This window comes from Pteropus vampyrus, unplaced genomic scaffold (genome assembly GCF_000151845.1).
Source record: "Pteropus vampyrus isolate Shadow unplaced genomic scaffold, Pvam_2.0 Scaffold66, whole genome shotgun sequence".
NCBI classification, from domain to species: Eukaryota; Metazoa; Chordata; class Mammalia; order Chiroptera; family Pteropodidae; genus Pteropus; species Pteropus vampyrus.
In genome coordinates, this window is record NW_011888847.1 from 9,460,028 (window position 1) to 9,479,211 (window position 19,184).

The 19,184-nt window shown below is 38.0% G+C and overlaps 1 protein-coding gene across 1 annotated transcript in view; it reads right to left on the reverse strand.

Moving 5' to 3' along the window:
• Positions 1-17,439: 17,439 nt before the first annotated feature.
• The window catches only part of QPCT (glutaminyl-peptide cyclotransferase), a 34,029-nt gene continuing 32,284 nt past the window's right edge, over positions 17,440-19,184 (reverse strand). Inside the window, exons 7-8 of the mRNA XM_011361427.2 lie at positions 19,151-19,184; positions 17,440-17,919 (exon numbers count right to left, since the gene is read on the reverse strand). Of these exons, the coding sequence (XP_011359729.1) occupies positions 17,774-17,919; positions 19,151-19,184 (180 nt within the window). The 3' untranslated portion in view covers positions 17,440-17,773. The remainder of the gene's footprint in view (positions 17,920-19,150) is intronic.

Sequence of the window (19,184 nt, forward strand, 5' to 3'; positions counted from 1 at the left end):
GCTTCCTGTTCCAGGATTTTTACAGTTCAGGTCTTACATTTAAGTCCTTAATCTATTTCAAGTTAATTTTTGTGAGTGGCCAAATATAGGGGTCCAATTATATTCTTTTGCATGAGACTACCCAGTTTTCTCTACATTATTTATTAAAGACACCATCCTTTCTTCACTGAGTATTCCTGACTCCCTTGTCAAATACTAGTTGATCATATATGCACATGTTTTTTTTCTGGGCTCTTGATTCTGTTCTATTGGTCTATGCGTCTGTTTTTATGACAGTGTCATACTGTTTTGATTTCTATAGCTTTGTAACATAGTTTGAAATCAAGAAGTGCGATACTTCCAGCTTTGTTCTTCTTTCTCATTATTGCTTTGGCCATTTTGGGATCTTTCATGGTTCTGTACAAATTTTTGGATTGTTTTTTCTATTTCCATAAAAAAAAGTCATTGAAATTTTGATAGGAATTGCATTGAATCTATAAATGGCTTTGAGTAGTATAAACATTTCAACAATATTAACTCTTCTGATCCATAAACATGAGTATCTTTCCATTTATTTGTCTTCCTCAAATTCTTTCCTCAATCCAATATAATTCACTATGAAAGGGACAAATAGCTTCTCTCTAAAGAGGCATCGAAGAAATTGAGAGCCAGTGAAATCTCACCTGCAACCTTTTGAGTGCAAGAGCCACAAGACACATTGCAGTTTTGTGTGGTCCCAAGGTAAACTGTAAGGCAATGTTAACTAGTAAACAGTCCTTAGTGTCCTTCTGCCACCCTAATCCATCCTCAGACCCTAATCCATCCTCAGACCCTAATCCATCCTCAGACCCTTCCCAGGGATGATGAGAGCCCTGTGAGACACACTAACTCTTTAAGGGCTAAGGGATTAGGCTTCCATACACGGGCTCCACTCTTATGCTGGTATCATCTTAGAGGATATTGCCTCTCAACATAGATGTATATATTGCCATTAAGTTCTCTAATTACCTCATCCACACCACACAAAGATGTCCTTGACAGTGTTCACAACTTTGTTGGATGACAAAAACAGTGAGGGGTTACGTAAATTATCACACATTCACATGGTGAAATACTGTGCAGCCATTAAAATGTTTATATAGAACTTGCTGGAACATGGAAAATGTTTATACTACAATGAAGTTTATAAGGCAGGAAGAAATTTTGTGTATTTATTATAATCACAACTATGTTAACAATGCAAAGAAAGGAGGCTGGCAAGAAATACACCAAACTATTAACCGTCATTTTCTCTAGATGATAATACTTGGAGTAATTTTTTCTCTACTTTTTAATCTTCAAAAAATTCTCAAATTGCAATGTATTAATTTTATTATAGAAAATAATAAGATAGATTCAGAAGTTAATGGAGACCAAGATGATAATATAGGAGGCTCCTGAATTTACCTCTGTCCATGGACACATCAAATATATAGCTGCACGCCGAGCAATTCCCTCTAAGAGAAGTCCAGACACTACTAACGATATGAAACTAAAATCAATTCTAAGAAGAAAACTATAAAATTCACAAATATGTGGAGATTAAATAATATGCCCCTGAAAAATCAAATGGATCAAAGAAGAAATCAACAGAGAAATCAAACAATATCTTGATTCAAGTGACAATAAAACACAACATACCAAAACTTATGGGATCAAGCAAGAGCAGTCCAGAGGTAGAAGTTTATAGTGATTAATGCTTACATTAAGAAAAAAGAAAGATCTCAAGCCACCTCACTTTAAACCTCAAAGAACTAGAAAAAGAAGAACAAACTAAACCTAAAGTTGCTAGAAGGAAATAAATGTAATTTTAAATGAATTCTATTAACCCAGGAGCATAAAACCTTAGATAAAATTATGCTAGTAAAAATATTATTAAAACAAGTAAACTAGGTTAGTTGGCCACTAAAGGATAGAAAAAAAATAATAAAGGAAAACAAGAATGGCCCAGCCTCTCCCAATTTACTTGCCTTTGGCTGTGGTAGGTTTGTGCATGCCCAAGTGCCATGGTACCCATCAAGAGAAAACAGCCATATCCTTGCTTGCCAGATGGCCAGGATGAATTCATCTAAGAAAGCATCCATGAGTTAGGGCACTAATCCCAGTTTCCCTGACTAAGAGCCTGGAGGACACTCTGAGAAAGGAGTAAAAAAATTTTCCAAACAGGAACACCTGGCTCCCTTCCAGCATTAACCGGGTGCAGATGTGCCAGATCCTGCCCACAGCAGGGCCTCAAGCCCTTCTGCTGGACAATAAATACATCCAGATCATAAATTGTTAAAGTGAAATTAAAAATATTAATAAAATTAAAAAATAAAATTAATTAACCTTGCTCTCTCATCAAGCAAGTATAACCTTTGTTTTACCATCAATTTTTTTCAAAAATTCGTCTATGCTGACTCTTCTTCCTCACTGCTTACAGCAATGGTTTATTTAAGCGGTAATTCCCACGGATGGTGTTTAAAAGGTTTAACAACTGAAATGCCGTCAATCAGAATGGTGCACACACCAAACAGACCAGAAAGCAGCTGTGGAGAACCAGCGTGGCTGTGTAGGGGGCACCAGTGAATAGCATCTCCACTTACCCATTCACTCCCTTGCAAACAAAACTTTCAGGACTCTAAAAGTTTAATGAACAAAAAACATCCTGTTATCTATGTTTAAAATAACTTTCTTTATTCTCATCCTTGTTATTCAATTAAATAATTTTTTCCCATCATTTCCTAAACACCTATTAAGAGGCAAGTGCTGGATATTTGCCCTTTTACTGTTATTAACTTATTTAATATTCACTTCAACACTATGAAGTGGGTGTAATTATGCCCATTTTTCAGAGGAAGATACTGAGATTTTGAGCTTAAGTAGCCTGGCTTGGATTAGACAGACCATCAGTAGCAGATCTGTCTGATTTGGAAGCACAGGGTCAGTCAGTAGACACTGGTGCTCTGCACAGGAATGAAAAGAGTTTCAGAGACTCTTTTTTTTTTTTTTTTTTTTTTTAGCAAAAGAAAAGAAAGTGGTTGCCCAGGCAACGAAGCTCTTAATTTCAAAATATATCATATGCTCTTTGCCAAGCCAACCCTACAGAACTGTATTTCAAGACCTTTGCTGCTGACATAAAATGAAAACTAGTCAAGTGACTCAAGACAGATTGCCCAACATCAGCCCGGCCTCTCTAGTCATGACCTCTAGTTAGTTCAGTTGGTCGTAGAAGAAATGAAATTGGAGTCTCCCTTTAATGCACAAACAATTCTCTCCGGAAAGTCATTTAAATGCAAATTCTAGGACCCTCTGCCTGGATATTCTGGTCCAATAAGCCTGGGGTAGTGCCTAGAATCTGTGTTTTAACAAGCACAGAATATTGTTTTAAAAAAATCACAGGCTTTGGAGATAAATGTACCTGGGTTTGAATGCTGCCTTAGGCCATTAATTAGTTGTGGTCCTTTGGCTAAGTCAGCATCTCTGAGCCTCAGCTTCCTTATCTAGAAAAGGATGTTAATGATAATCTTATCTTTTAAAATTGTGAATTTTTAATTACTCCGTGCTCTGAGAAAGCACTCAAAAAGCAGTAGCTTTTTATTTTTTTACACTTTTGTGTGTGTTTCTTTTTCCTAGAGAGTCTGAAAGGATGGAGTTTTGCCAATAATCCAGATTGAATGCTTTTTCTCAGAATCAGGTCAGCAGCAAACATGCTACTGGGTTAAACGAAATCAACCCAACAGAGAAAGCAAAATAACCAAGCCTGCAGCCCTCAGGCACTGTTGATCTGTGTCTCTTGTGGGAGACCTTAATATTGGGAGTTGAACTGCACTGACTTACCAATTTCTTCTGTTCCTGGCTTTCAAAAACCTTCCGTAGGAAAATAGGTAAGAGGAGAAATTGTGAGGCAAAGATGACACCTACTGGCAGCAGGAGGCCCCTGCAAAGGGCGTTTCTGTTGCTCGGCTGCTTCCAACGGGGATTAATCCTTGCTATCCATCCACCACCCTCTTACACAGAAACATCATTGTCAAGGAAATATGAGAGACGTGGACAAAGGTTTATATGCAAAAGTTTTCATCAGATATTACTTATAAGAGAGAAATGTTGGAAAGACAGTGTCCAACAGTGGGAAAAGGGTTAAATAAATTTTGGTATATGCCTACAATGAACTATCAATCATCCAATTAAAGCTATGTTTTCAAATCATTTTAAGAACATGAAATAATGTTCACATAAATATTTTAATTACAAAATCGAGGTTATAAAACAAAACATGTAAAGAATAATAATTATGTAAAATTGATGTATGTATATACTACAGAAAGAAATCTAGAATGAAATATAGAAAATGTTAATAGTAGTCATTTCTGGGATTAGTTTTTTCTTCTTTTTACATTTCTATATTTTTCATCTTTTCTGTAATAAGCATGTATTACCTTGGTGAATGAAAAGCAAAGAAATAAAAATTATTTTTTTCAGCTACATTGAGATATAATTGACATATAACATTGTGTAAGTTTAAGGTAAACACCTTGATTTTATAAACATGTGTATCGCAAAATGATTACCACAATAAGGTTAGTTAACACATCCATCGCCTAACATTACAATTTGTGTGTGTGTGTGTGTGTGTGTGTGTGTGTGTGATGAGAACATTTAAAATCTATTCTCTTTTAAGTATTTTTCTTAAAAGAAAAAGAATCTCAATGCCATTTTAAGAGAGAACAGGATCCCCAGAATGGATACCAATGGAATAATGGTAAAGATCAGAGGTAAATAGTTGAAACTCAGATCTCAAGAACTATGATCAGAGAGGCCAATGAGAAACAGTCTGATCCCGTAATCCATAATGGCATTAGCAGCAGCTGATACTGCAATGTCACAGGACAGGGGAACAACAGAACAAAAGAACAAGGCTACATACCCTTAAAGATCTAATGCACAGTACAATGAAGATAGCCAATAATACTAAACTATAATGTTATAATGTGATAAATATTGCTTCAGTGGCCATCAGATTACAATATATAAATGTAGCAAAGTAACACACAGTACACCATAAATTTATAAATTGTAATATGTCAAATTTATCAAAAAAAAAAAAATGAGGCTATTCATTGTCTAAGAAGGAGAAAAGTTCTCCCTGGCCTATCATCAGACTCTTACAATGGGCTTCCCTTTTGTATTATTTTTAGAAAATTTTCTTATATAAATGATTAGGACTAAAGGTCTGCCATGGTGGGTAGGTGAATACAGTGAAATCTCCTCAAATAAATGTCTGACTGATGCACCTCTAGCTTCCCCCACCACATCTGGAAGGCCTTGGCGCTATCACATACCAGCTCTATTAAATCATCTGAATTCTCTGAGCTTCACTCTTCTCATCGATAAAATAAAGATGACGATAGCCACCTAGCTGACCCACAGCAGTTGTGATCTTTGCACGAAATAATGTGTTTTGAAAGCAATCCCATGCAAACCACATGCAAGGTCATAGTAGCCAACACCTTTCATTGAGTGATTTTGTGCCAGACACTTCACCAGGTGTTTTCTAACTTGTTATATTATTTAATCATCATAAAAAGCCTATGAGTGAGCATAATTTACATTTTACCCGTGAGAAAACTGAGTTTACAACCTCCTCAAAATCTAACATCTTTATATTGCAGGGTCAGGATTTGAACTCAGTTCTATCTCTAAATGACAAGCTTTTAAACACTATGCTGTACTACTGTGTAGAATCTTAGCACTTGGAGGGACTCAACGGATCATTAAGTTGACTCCCTTCCTTTTCAGTTGAGAACAGCAAGGTCCGAAGAGGGAACATGTCTTGTCCATATAACCAACAAAAAAGCTACAAACTTCACAGGACACTAAGATTCTCTGCTCAGTCTTCCAGCCAATGTGATTCCTGGTCACTCAAGCTCAAGGAGCGGGCTGAGGTTTCTGTTCTCACTTAGCTCTACTTCTCCGTTGCTGGTAACCAGAAACTTTTGGATCCACCCTATTAGTCAATGGCCAAATTACATGGCCTGAATTGAGTGAAACTTTGAACTTCTGGGGAAAGTGAACTTCCACACAATTAAGTTTTCACCAATGCCAATGGGAGGAAGCATGGGGATGGAGGCAAAGAGGTCACCAATAGGAGGGCTCCAAGGTCCCAAGCCAACCTGAGCCCTACTTGTAGGATGCTTCCAAAATTTATCATTTTAACTAGGACCCTTGAGCATTAAAGAGATGCTACTAAAAATTACAATCACCATATCCATAGGATAAAGTCATCGTCAGAAGCACCAAGTTGAAGGAGAAGCTAGCAAGGGGCAGAGGTACCATAACTTACATCAGAGAGTCTGAGACTAGAGGCAGAAAGATGAAGCAGGATTTGGGCATCCCTCTGGGTTGTGGTCCTGAAACAGTCCAATTCACTTCTCTGGTGCTGTGCCTTAACTCATAGTCCATGATAGAAGTGGCTGTAGTATATGCAAAGGTCACAAACAATTTAAAAGTCAGCTTACACACCAAGTATGAATGGACATAGAATTTACCACCAAAAAAAATCCCCATTTAGCTCACTTTAGCTCCAGTTCTATGAATGTAGCATTTACCCCCTGAAATTTTCACTTTTCCTTCCACTTTTTATGTCTGTATGAAAGAGGAAACATATAGTCAAGTATTTATTTTTATTCTTAATCAAGAACCATAATAGATTTTTTTTCATATCATGAAGTATGATGTAGCCTCCCAATAACCAAGGTGAGGGGAAAAAAGGCTAATCTAGAAGTCATACCTCTACATGACACTAACTAATAAGATGACTGAATTTTCTTTTAATCAGTTTGGCTTATTATCAGTAATCATGCAACAAACTCTGGAGGGCTATTGAGTTGACAAATTGTGGCCCACATTACTGGCTCCAGTTACAACTTTGAACCTTTCTGGTCCTCAACCATACCTGGCCACAACTTAAACTCCTTTTTAAGGCTCTATGGCCTCTACTGCCTGCCTTTCATTTGTCTGCCTTGTAAGACCGTCTGTGATTCCACTGTATTTCATTCATTCATTTAACAAACCCATCATTTCCCAGTCATGGTTGACATGAACAAAGATCCCTGCTTTTATGGAGTTTACATTCTAAAAGAGGAAAGCAAACAATAAAAAGCAAAGGTATTTAATTAGTAAATTTTACAGTATATAAGAGGGTGATAAAAGAAAAAATAGGACAGAGTAAGAGAGGTCAAGATAAAAATTTTAAATAAAGGGGTCAAGAAAGAATTTTAGCAAGAATTAGATTTTTAAAAAAATTAATCATGAAGATATCAGAGAGAAAAGTACTTCAGGCAGAAGGACAGCCTCTGTAAAGGTCCTGAGGTGGGATCCAGTCTAGCATGCTCCAGAAATGGTAAGGAGGCCACCATTGCTGGAGCAGAGTTAGCAACGGGGGAAACTGGTCAGAGAAGAAGTTGGAGCTGTGTTAGGGGACAGATCACAGGAGGTCAAGCAGACCACTCGAAGGACGCTGACATTTACTCTGAGTGAAATAAGAAACTACTGTAGGACTTTGAGCAAGAGAATGACACGATCAGACCTACTTTCTTAAAGGACCACTCCTGCTGCTGTATTAAAAATAGATCGAAGGGGATAGCATAAAAGCAGGAAGACTTGATAAGGGGATAAGAGGCTCTTATACAAACTGAGGCAAGGGATAATGATGGCTTGGACCAGTGTGGTAGCAACCAAGGTGGTAAAAGGTGATTTGATTTTGGATGTACTTTGAAAATAAACTTGACCTGGCTACTTCCTGACTAATTGGATGTGGGATGTGAAAGAAGATGAAGAGTCAAGAATGGCACCAGTGTTTCTGGCTCTGCTACAGGAAGAATGAAGCTACCACTGACTGAGATGGAAAAGACTCTTGGTGGAGCAGGTGTGTGGGAGAGATTGGGATTTCAGTGGGGCATGTTGAGTGTGACCTCTAAATGGAGCTGTTCACTAGGCGGTTGGATATATGAGACTGGAGGGCAGATGAGAGCTCTGAGAGTCAACAACATACAGGTGATACTTAAACACTTGAAGCTGGATGAGGTCAACAATGGACTAAGTGAGACAGAGAAGAGAAGAGGACCAGGAACCGAGCCCCGAGGCCCTTCAACATTAACAAGTCCAGAGACAAAGAGGAATCAGCAAAAGATCCTGAAAAAGAGCCACCAGTGAGTTGGAGGAGAACTGGGAAAGTATAGTAAGACAGTTTTAATTTCAATGGGCACATGGAACAGGCGTATTCTATTCTCCACTAACTTTTTTCTTTGGATATCTGAATCAATGCAAATAAATTCCACACTTCCGAGTGCTTTTTCCTTTGCACTTAATGCCCAATCATTTCAGGCATTCTCCCCATGATTACTGTGCGTGTCTGGTAGCAGCTAGAGCAGCAGCCCTGATGTCAGGAAAATGTCTCAGACAGGCAGCCTGTCCAAAGGGAGAACTGCCAATCCAAACAGATCTCACAGATTGTGCCCTACCCAATGTTATCAAAACAGAATAAGAGAATGAATGCTCAAGTCAGCTATCTGGGGCTAACTACCAGGGTGTCACACAGCTTTTGGGACCCCAACAGCCTGTAGAAGATGGTGTACTAAACTCAGGGAAGAAGGCAGATAGATTCAGGGACCCAGAGCATCCTACAACTTGAGACTTGTAGCTTCTTGCCCCCACAAGGATCCTACCCTATCTCCTTGTGGGCAACACGCAGAAGTTGCCCAGAGGAGGAAACAATATCTAGGAATTAATTTCTGTTTTGAGAACACAGAAATATCTTCAAAGCTTCAACTCTACAATCTGATTTTTACATTAACTCATGTTTGAAATTCCACCATTAACAGAGTTCAATCTCTTGATTAAAAAATGTTTTTAATAAATCCTGCTTATCTATCTTACCTATCACTTTCAGCTGAAAATGGGAACATATAGTTTAGTAGAGAGAAACAGGAAGAATGGAGAGGGTGTGGAGGATGTTCTCCATGAGAATGGAGAACCTACCCCCACACACACTTCCACCCACCTCCCAGGGAGGAAAATGGTCCAGAACAAGGAAGCAGGAAACAGAACCTCACCACCTGGAATTTCCCCTATTGACAGGAGTAGGAGGGGGTCATGGGAATGAGTCAGAAATTCTTTGTTTGATGCTTTAGAATTGCCTATGCAAATTCTGGGAGGCCTTTTTTGTTACCACAGAGGAAACAGCCTAAATGCAAAGGCCTTGCTGGTACATAGTAGCCTAAAGGAGATCAGTTGTGACTATTCTGAGGGTCTGAGGGGAAGTTTCACACACAAAGCCTGAAGGACCCTCAACTCCCTCCTTCTCCTCCCTCCTGTCAACATTTTCTGGCCTTTTGCTCTCTGCCCAAGTGTACATCTCACCCCAAAACTTTACCTAATGCTTAAAGAAACTCGATACTGTGATTCTTCATTCCATTTTATTTCATATCTCATATTTCTCATCTCTCTTCCCTGAGATTTCTTAAAATGTTCTTCTTTTGAAGGAGAAAGGTGAGAGGAGGCAGGAGGTAAATCTAGAGAGCTCTGAACTCATTGAACCTTGTTGATGTTCTATTTCTAAGTCAGCTGCTTCTCTGAGGGCAGCACTTTCAGAACCTGCTGGAAACTGATGGCCAGATGCCCAGCCTTGAGCCCAGAGCCTCCCTTGGGCTGGCCCTGGGAAAGGAGGCCAGGCACAGAGCTCACATCCCAGCTTCCAGCTCCTGGCTCCTCAGTCTTTGTCTACTGTTGCATCAGCTCTCCTGGTGATTTGAAAATATGCTCAGCTTCTTTGGGAAAAGCCAGGGAGTCAGTGGGACCAGAGTGAAGTGAGAGCGGAAGAGTGTGGTAAGAGGTGAGATCACAAAGGTACAGAGGCCAAATCACATAGGACCTGGCCAGCCACTGTGCAGGCACTGGATTCTAATTCAAGTGAAGCCATGGGATAGTTTTGATCAAGCAGTAATATCATCTGATTGCAGTGTGAAAAGATGACTCTGACTCCTGTGTACAAAGGAGAATATGAAGCAAGGATAGAGGAGGGAGGCCTGGTGAGAGATGGTGATAACTTTGTTATGGCACAAACGATTCTGAGACCCACGGAGCCAATTGAGATTAATTATGAGCCTTTATTAGCCGGCCGGCGACTGACTCTACCACGCAGGGCTAGAGGAGATCAGCCCCGAGCTTTCAGAGCAGGCAGCTGATAAAGCTCAAGACCATATCCTGGTGGTCTCCTGAACAAGCCAGCAGATTACAGAAGTGGAAGTTGGCTTTTAGCATATCTTTGCCCGGAACAACACCCTTAATTAACAAGTAAATGGATTACAGAAGCAGACATTGGCCATCTACATATCTTCTACAATACACTTCCTAAACCACACACAAGCAAGTAGGACAACTTCTGATACCTAAAGATATTTCTTCCCTGTAGCTGACTTAGCTAGTTTGCTCACTTGAAAATTTTCCACCCTTAACAACTTGACTCAGAGTGGGAGCAGTTCTCAAAAGTGAACAGATTCAGGACATAGTATGAAGGAGTACAACAGGAATGGCTAATGTCCTGAACTGGGTCAAAAATTTTTCATTAACTGATATGAGAAGATGTGTAGGAAAATGCTTGGAACTATGAGTTCAGTTTTGTATGTCTTCTTTTGAGATGCCTTTGGGGCATCCCAATGAAGATGTCCAGAGTTCAAGAAAAGATTGGGACTGGAGATATAAATTTGAAAATCATCTGCACACAATTTTAGAGCTGGGGAGCTGGATAAGATCACCTAGGGAGTGAGTACGGCTGGAGGAGAGGTCTAAGGAATCAACTCCAGAACAGTCTCACTTTTAGAAGTCAGGAAAACAGGGGAAATGCTGCAGGTGACAGCAGGAGAAACTGGTGAGGTAGGAGAACCAAGAGAGAGTGGTGACTAGAAGCCAGTGAGTGAGTGACAGACCAAGTCGTTTTCTCTGACGACTGAAGGAGACAGAATTAAATTGCAGTTCCAAGTTGTGTTCAGCTTCGTGGAGTCCCTGTGGGGGTGGGCAGGGGCCATGGGGTAGGGCTGAATGAGGCTCGGCCAACAGGGTTCCTGTCCTCTCTCCCTGCTTCAAGTTGATCTGCTCTTCTTTTAGCTTTGGGGTTCCATGTGAGGTTTCCTCTTATGAAAGGGTTCTACTACTTAAAACAGAAAACTTTTAAAACTGTTGGAGCATGTTCTACCACTGGGAAAGGGACAATAATGTAAAGAGGAACTCACTCCACAGCACTGCCCCCAGGGAAAATATCTAAGGATGAGGGCGAATACCACAACCTTGGTGATTTCTAAGACCTTTTTCAGCTCTAAAATACTTAGATTCCACTCTCTTGGTCCCGGTTCAGATTCCACCCAATCTCAGTTCAGATTCTACCATGCCTGGTCTGATAATGACCTTGATGGAGACATATGACCTGGCTGGCCCTCACACACGGGCATGATAACATTTATGGCCTTGGGGAGTGGTATAAGAAATATCTAGTTGATCAAAGTACTGCCCTGAACTCTTTGATTTTGAGAACTGCTGGACTGAGATGTTCACGTTCATGGTGTCAGTGAACCGTTCCTTCTCCTGCTGCTCCTGATCTTCGTCAGCTTCACAGTCTGTCTGGCCCCAAGCAGTGTCTGGACAAGGTCTCATCTGTGACTGCCAACCTCCTGCAGCAAAGCAATTTACCTTTGCTGATCAGTTTCTAAGAACTCTCAATTTCTTGGTTTCTGAGATACTGTAATCTCTCTTTCTTTCTGCCAAGATGAAATATTAACGAGTTTAGGTATCCAAAGATACCTCTCCTCTGGATATAGTTTTCTAAGCTCAATATAATTGCAATTCTTGAGAAAGAAACAAAATGATCCTGAAAAAAATCTGAGTGTGGGGGAAGCAAATTTATTTTCCTTTGACAAACTCATTTCCAACATCGGGATCCAACTACAAGGAAATAAAGCATAAGCAGCTGGATCTAGAAATCTTCACTCCATATTTTTAAAGCCTAAGGCATAATCTACTCTTATAACTCCTGTGCTTCTCTGCCAAAATTTTGATCCTATATTTTAAGAACTTTGATGGAGCGAAGATAAGATTATGTAAGATAAGAATAAAGGCAGCATGTTACCATGCCTTAGGAAAATGCACGTCACCTAACTCACTTGCTAACTGTGGTGAACTTCTGTTACTCTTGTCTGTACAATATCTTTTCTCTAGACCTTCTTTTGGGGATCCCCACCTTACCTTCACCTCTGTGGTCTGGTGAAACTAACCTTCCTCTCTCATCTCTTAGGGTAGGCGTAAGTCAGTCAGTGCATTTTCACTCTCCAGAACAGAGACTGTCAGGAATTGACCTACAACCACACTTGGGCTGGTGGCAATCAGACCTAGGACTTGGTGAAACTGTTGGACAGAAGATGGATGCTCTCACTAAAATCAGAGTTATGGGGATATGAGCCTAGGCTACTAGCATTCGTCTTGCCCCCAGGATGAAAAGCGTACCTAAGTTTGGAGCCTCCTCAGAGGAAGGCAGAGCAGAGGGAAAGAAGATATAGGGTTCCGGAATCAGCTGTGCCTGAACAGAGACATGAAATGAATTTTCTTTGTTACTTGGGTAAACTTTTATTAGGTTTTCTGTCACTTGTAACCGAAAGAAACTTAAATGATCCATTCTCTCTGGATCTCGATATCTGAACCTTTAGAAGGAGGATATTGAAAACTAGACAATGTTTCTCAGTGGAGGCACTAATGGCTTTTGGTGAGACAATTCTTTATTGTGTAAACTGAACATTCATTTTTGCCCCTGCCCACAGATTGCCAGAAGTACCTCTCAGTTATGACAACCAAAAGTCTACCACCCATTTCACTAGACACACACACGCACACGCACGCACACATACACAAATACACACACACTTCCTAATGTCCCTTCGGGGTATATACACCTCCCAGTTGAGAACGAATAAACTAGAAAATCTCTGAAGCCCCTCCTAACTAAGCTGAAACTAACCATGTATCAGAAATCAAGTTCCCCAGGGTCTAGTCTTAGATCCAACTGAGAATAATTTAGTCTCTGGGTTCACTTCTTTTTAAAACAAGGACACTAATATATAGTATAGCTAAGTGGTTGGGTAAACCTATTGCAATAAATTACTCATATGATATAACTCTAGTATAACTTAAAGTGGACCCTTCCCATTCTCAAGGGTAATACCCTAAATACTTTTGAAAAGCATGATAGCTTATAATTTGTCCCATAGGAATACAACTTTAAAAACCTTGAAATTTTAAACTTTTCATACTCTTAATTCAATTATCAATAAAAAATTAAAATTACTTATAAAGCTACACTTATAAAGTCACCATTATTTTCTAGACCTCTTTATATCTCCAGCAAGAAAGATTGGCTTAGGAGGTACAGGGAGTGGTGGTAAGAGATTTCTTTCTTTCTTTTTTTTTTTTTTTTAACAAACAAATGGGTTTTATTACTTTCCAAGTGTTAACTTCAAGAATGACTAAGAGAACAGCAGTAAAACTGATGGCTGGCAGTCAGCTAAACTCATTTACTTCTCTAAGGCAATCTCAGCTTGAAGAATTTATTGCATGTCATTCTTAGCTGAAACCACAAATACTAAATCCTCAAATGCCAAGGATCTCTTGTACCCTACAGTGCTCTATAAATTTAAGAGAATAAAGTTTTCAGTGCTGTTTATAATTTATCAGTTGTAAAATCTACTTTTTATGTTACCTTTGTAACCTTTGTGAATTTTTTGTATTGTTTTAAATCATGTTTTTTTTTCTTCTTGGCAATTGTGTGCTCTTAATATTAATACTCAAAAAAATGGTCTAAACTATTCACTGGCAAATTTGGAGATGTCGGAGAGTGGGCTACATTTCATGTACTGCCTTTGAAATATGAGCACAGTAAGATGACCTCACTTTGCGTGAGCATGCCAACCAAATTCAGGCAGAGGCCTATGGCCACCACACAGAGTCCTTTAATCTCAGCTCTCTTCAAAACTGCCATAAATTATTGCTCTTGGATGTAGTGCCAGGATCCTGAGGCCAATTTTCATGTTTAGGAGGATTTGAGGGGTATCCTATACCAGCCTACTGGCTCAACTAGCTACCAATCTCTCCTCTCCACCTCAGACCTTCCGCAAAACATGGCGGTGACTGTACACATTGTTATCTGCCCCTTGCTACAAAGCAGTAGTTTAGCTGTTTGAAAGCTGAGAGAGATGCACCAGGGAAGTCAGAGAAGTGAGACAGAAGGGAGAAGTAAGGGGAGGCAGTTAAACCACTTCAAACCTACTTTTAGAACTTCATGCTGTGTAGAATGTGGCCCTGAAACTCAGAGTGAAACCTCACTCTTTCGTACATTCATCTTTGAAGCCAGAAATTGGTGGGAGGACTGGCTATGAGAGCACAGCCCCATATCTTCATTTAAAGCATATTTGAGTAATTTCTCCAAATTTCCTATGTTAGCTTTGCTTTAATTACTCTGGCTGTCATAAATAGTTTCCCTCATCTTCCGTTTATGTCCTTTATCCCCACACCATCCTTCCTCAGATTTAGGGCTTGCATTTTAAGCTGAAAAATACCATGATCAAGCCTCATGTGAGGCTGTATGCACATTAGAGAAATGGAAGTGTCTTATAATTTATCCATCCCTCCTTTATAAGAAGTAATCACCTCCAGCTGGACCAAGTTGATCAAGCAAATGTTCAGTGTTCACGTGATTTTGTTGCAGCACCATAATGAATGTTCCTCTTTGATGGAAGAAAGAAGGTCCATGAAATAAACAGTTTAAGGATTTGGAGCTGGAGCTGGAAACATGGGCTGCTTTGTTCTTATGTCAACTGCTTCACCATCTATAACATTTCTCCATTATAAAGGATCTGTCTTTTCTCTTCCAGCCGCAACCCTCAAGCTAAAATAACAGAAACATGACTTTTTTTTAGAAGCCAAGATTATGAATACTCTTTTATGAATATTTTCCTTTGAACTCATTTCTCTCGAAAAAGAAAAATAACCCTATGTATTGCAGAGTTGACAGTAATAGACAAAACATACAAATTGATCTCTTAGGGGTAGTAAAATGCTCTAAAATGCACATAGAAAAATTCCAAAGACAACATAATGTGTATGGAGCATGGCCTTTGCAACTATAAGTTCTTAAAAGTAATATTTCTGACTGGCATGTATCATACAGAACATATTTCAGAGACTAATATCAAGGTTAATACCTTAAAATGTTTCCCTTTATAGCATTATGATTGCTTTTCTCATATTATTGCAAACTCTTAATGAATAGAATTTTTGGATGTGCCATTTGGAAGGAAGGAAACCTTCATCGAATTAAGCTGCTTATGTTTTTATTTTTCCCTTAATCTCATTTCAACATATCTTCCAACTTCCTCCTCTAAAAATAATTCAACTAATGCCAACTCAACAGATTATAGTAGATCTCCGATTAATTTCATTATGCCTCAAAAAGAACTTATTTTTAAGGCTTATAGTTATATATATTACCATCAACTAGTGCTTAGGTTCCGTATTAAAATTTCTTTTCATTCTGTTTCAATATCATCAGTTAAATCTTTCTTTTCTGGTGTTTAAAAAAAAAAAAAAAAGTGTTTCCCTGAACTCTTTCAAATATTTTATCTCATCCAAAAGTTAATCCAGAAAATTCAGCCTCTTTTAATCCTGCTTTGTGGCTTAGATCCTTTGGCCCTGGAAGCACTCATGTTGATTTCTGCTATACCACGTTGATGTGAAAACAGCCTTTGTTGTAGAAGAGAAATAATTCTGCATGCAAATGGTGTGCCTCGGGAAGCTAACATCGTGAGGTTAATCATGGCAACAGTGCTTTATAAATGCTCTCCTAGAGTGAGTGAAGGACACAAAAATCTCGAGACACTATTGTGGCTTTGCATTTGGCGTTAAGAATATTCTGCAAAGTTCTTTTTGTGTAAAGGGTCAGTACTCGACTACAGTGGTTCAAAGCTTGAGTTTTAGAGCCAGACTGCTTGGGTTCAAATCCCACCTTTGGCACATACTAGTTCTGTGATCGTAAAGAAGACACTTAACCACTCCGAGCATCATAAAATAGTGTTAATACCACCTATTCCTTAGGATTGTTGTAAGAATTAAGTTGGTAAAAACATATAAAGCACTTACAACAGTGTATGACATAGACTTAGTACTCAATAAGTATTAGCTCATAATATTATTTAACTCACAAAAGCATGACATCTCATTAAAAAATTTCAGAAGCAGATTTGTAAAATAAAAAGAAGTCCTAGAGAAATCTAACTCTAAAATTCACAAATGTAAAATTACGGACAATGTTATCTATATGAATATGTATATATGTCTATATATGATTATATATAATTCTGGCTATTCTTTTATATAATTATATATAGTCATATAGATAAAATTATGTTTATCTTTGTTTTTACTCTGGAAAGTATGTTTTAGTAAGTGAATTCCTTTTCCATTGACTTCCTTCGTCAATCAACTTAAAGCTATCATTGCTTCCCCACTCAGCTGGACTGTCTCCCACCCTATCCAACTCCAGGACATAAATTCAGTGAGTATTAATTGTCCCCTCAGAACAGAGGTCCCAGCTAACTTTATCTAGATGGCAGAATCAATATCCTAATTGTTTAATTGAACAAGTTTGTATTTCTAGATAATTGTTTCTTATAGCTAAAAAAAAATCCATGAATTCCAATGTTTTTCCAGCCCAAATAATTTTGCTTCCATGAATCTCTTGGAAAAAAAAAAAAAATGCCCTAATTAACCAAACTTGAATAAAATATATTTACCTACACAAAAAATATAACTACTGTGCTACTGCTGTATTACCTTAATATTGACTGGAGGTCATAGTCAACAGTATTTTTCCGTCTTCTTCACAACCCAAGATCAAAACAGCAAATAAATGTCTGGTAATGATATAATTTAACAGAAAAAAAAAAAGAACAAAAATATTGCAGACATAGTTTGATCATAACTACATCTTTAAAATCTTCATTGAAAACATGTGAAGAAGAACTAAGGATCGAATAGTGATTCTGTTAATATAATGGCATTATAATTTTCTTTTCTCCATTTTCTAATTTTTTGTTAGTGACTATATTCTTTTTGAAATAAAATGTTAAGTTTCTGAAACTATAAAAATTGAACTATAAATTAAAAAATTTTTCATTTATATTTAAAAAAGAAATTCACAACATAACATTTAACTCTGATTTAATTTCTATAAAATAAACTCTACAAATATTTCTCAAAGAAATTTGAGAGTCTTGAAACTATATCTCTGTTTTGTATTATATGCAGTATATTCCCAAGTATAAAAAGTCATAAAACTTAGACTACACATTGCAGATCACCATTATATTTAAGTACTATTTAGAAGACCGTGATACTGAATATACAAATCTGATTTAGCGTCATAGTTTCTGAGATAAAGGAGTTTTTTAAAAGATATTTATTTTCTGTTTTCCTTACATTTCCCTTTTTTATCTCTAGATGAAAATGAATGAGCAATTTAGGACATGACATATTACTGATCACATATTCAAAGCTACCTACAGAATGAATCTACAGGACAGACATTTCTACACGGCGTTTGTCTGGAGTCATATTATTTTAAATTGTACCTTAACTTTTAAATTCGATACTAGATGCAATTTTTATAAACTAATTCAGAATATTACAAATGCAGATATTCTAACACAAAGACTTGTATGATTTTGTTTAGATTGTCAATGGTTGTTTCATCCAAATTTTCTTCATCGTCATCCATGGTGTGCCAGACTTCAGGGAAAGGAGATGATATCAGATGCAAAACTGGAACACCTAATAAGAAAGAACTGACCTGTAATTAAGTGCATGTTTTCAGAGAGTAAACTAGAAAGTGTCCTTCTTCAAGCAGAAGTCTGAGTGGGAGCTCTCAGACTTCTACCATAGAAAGACAGCTGGTAATTCATCAGCTTCTGTGGACTTCTTTATGTCTTACCCTTGTGCTCCAAAGTCATCCATTCATTAAACAGATGTTAATTAATTCAATAAATAATTATAAAGCAGCTACTATATACCAGTCCCTACTCTAGGAGTTGAGGGTTTATTAGTGAAAAAGGCAAAGCCATATGGAGCTTACATTCCAGTAAAGAAAGAAACAAGTGATCAAATATAAAAAAATAATTTTAGAAAGTGATAAGGCTTATAAAGAATAATAAAACAGGTGAAGGAATAGAGATTGAGGGGCAAACAGTGGAGTCAAGAGAGGAGTATTTAAAGTCAGGGAAGGCCTCTGTGAGGAGCTAACATTTAAACAGAGACATGCAACAAAAGAGAAAGCAAGCTGTACAAAGATCTGGGGAGGAGCGTTCCAGGCAGCAGCATTAGCAAGTGCAAAGATCCCAAGGTTGGAATGTGCTTGGCCTGCTTGAAGAACAGCAAGGAGTCTGATGAGGCTGGATCGGAGCAGTACTGATTAGAGACAGAGATAGGTGGTAATGTTGGAAAGAGAAGACAGAGTCTGAAAATGAGGCCTCTGTAGGTTATGGTAAGGACCTTGGGTCTTATTCTACATGACGGCAAGCCATCAGAGCTTTAAAGCAGGGAAGTAACAAAATTGGATTTACATTTTTAAAAGATAACTCTCATTCCTATATAAAGATTAGGGAAGCAAGAGCAAAAGGTGGAGACCAATTGGGAGGCTACCACAAGAGTCCTTGGGTTTATTTTAACTTCCACCATTGACAAGGATACTGCTTCCTTATTAATCAGAAAACACCAGAGTTACAAAAAGTGTAAGAATACAGTCTAACTCTATGAAAGAGAAGACAAGGTCAGTAGAACATGAGTTTTCATAAATATTCTAGGTGTAGGAAAAAAATATAGAGGTGTCCTTAAGAATTTGGAATGCCTTTCATGAGACAATAGAAGCCATAAGATGATTGGTGGGTGATTTAATTAACCAATTAATTGAAATAATTGTTCCTCACACTTCTAGATTATTGCAAAAGCACATAAAATACAATAAGTTAAAAATGCACATGTACACATACATATACACACACATTACCTTTTCTTAAAAATGGAATATGGTCGTCCTGAAT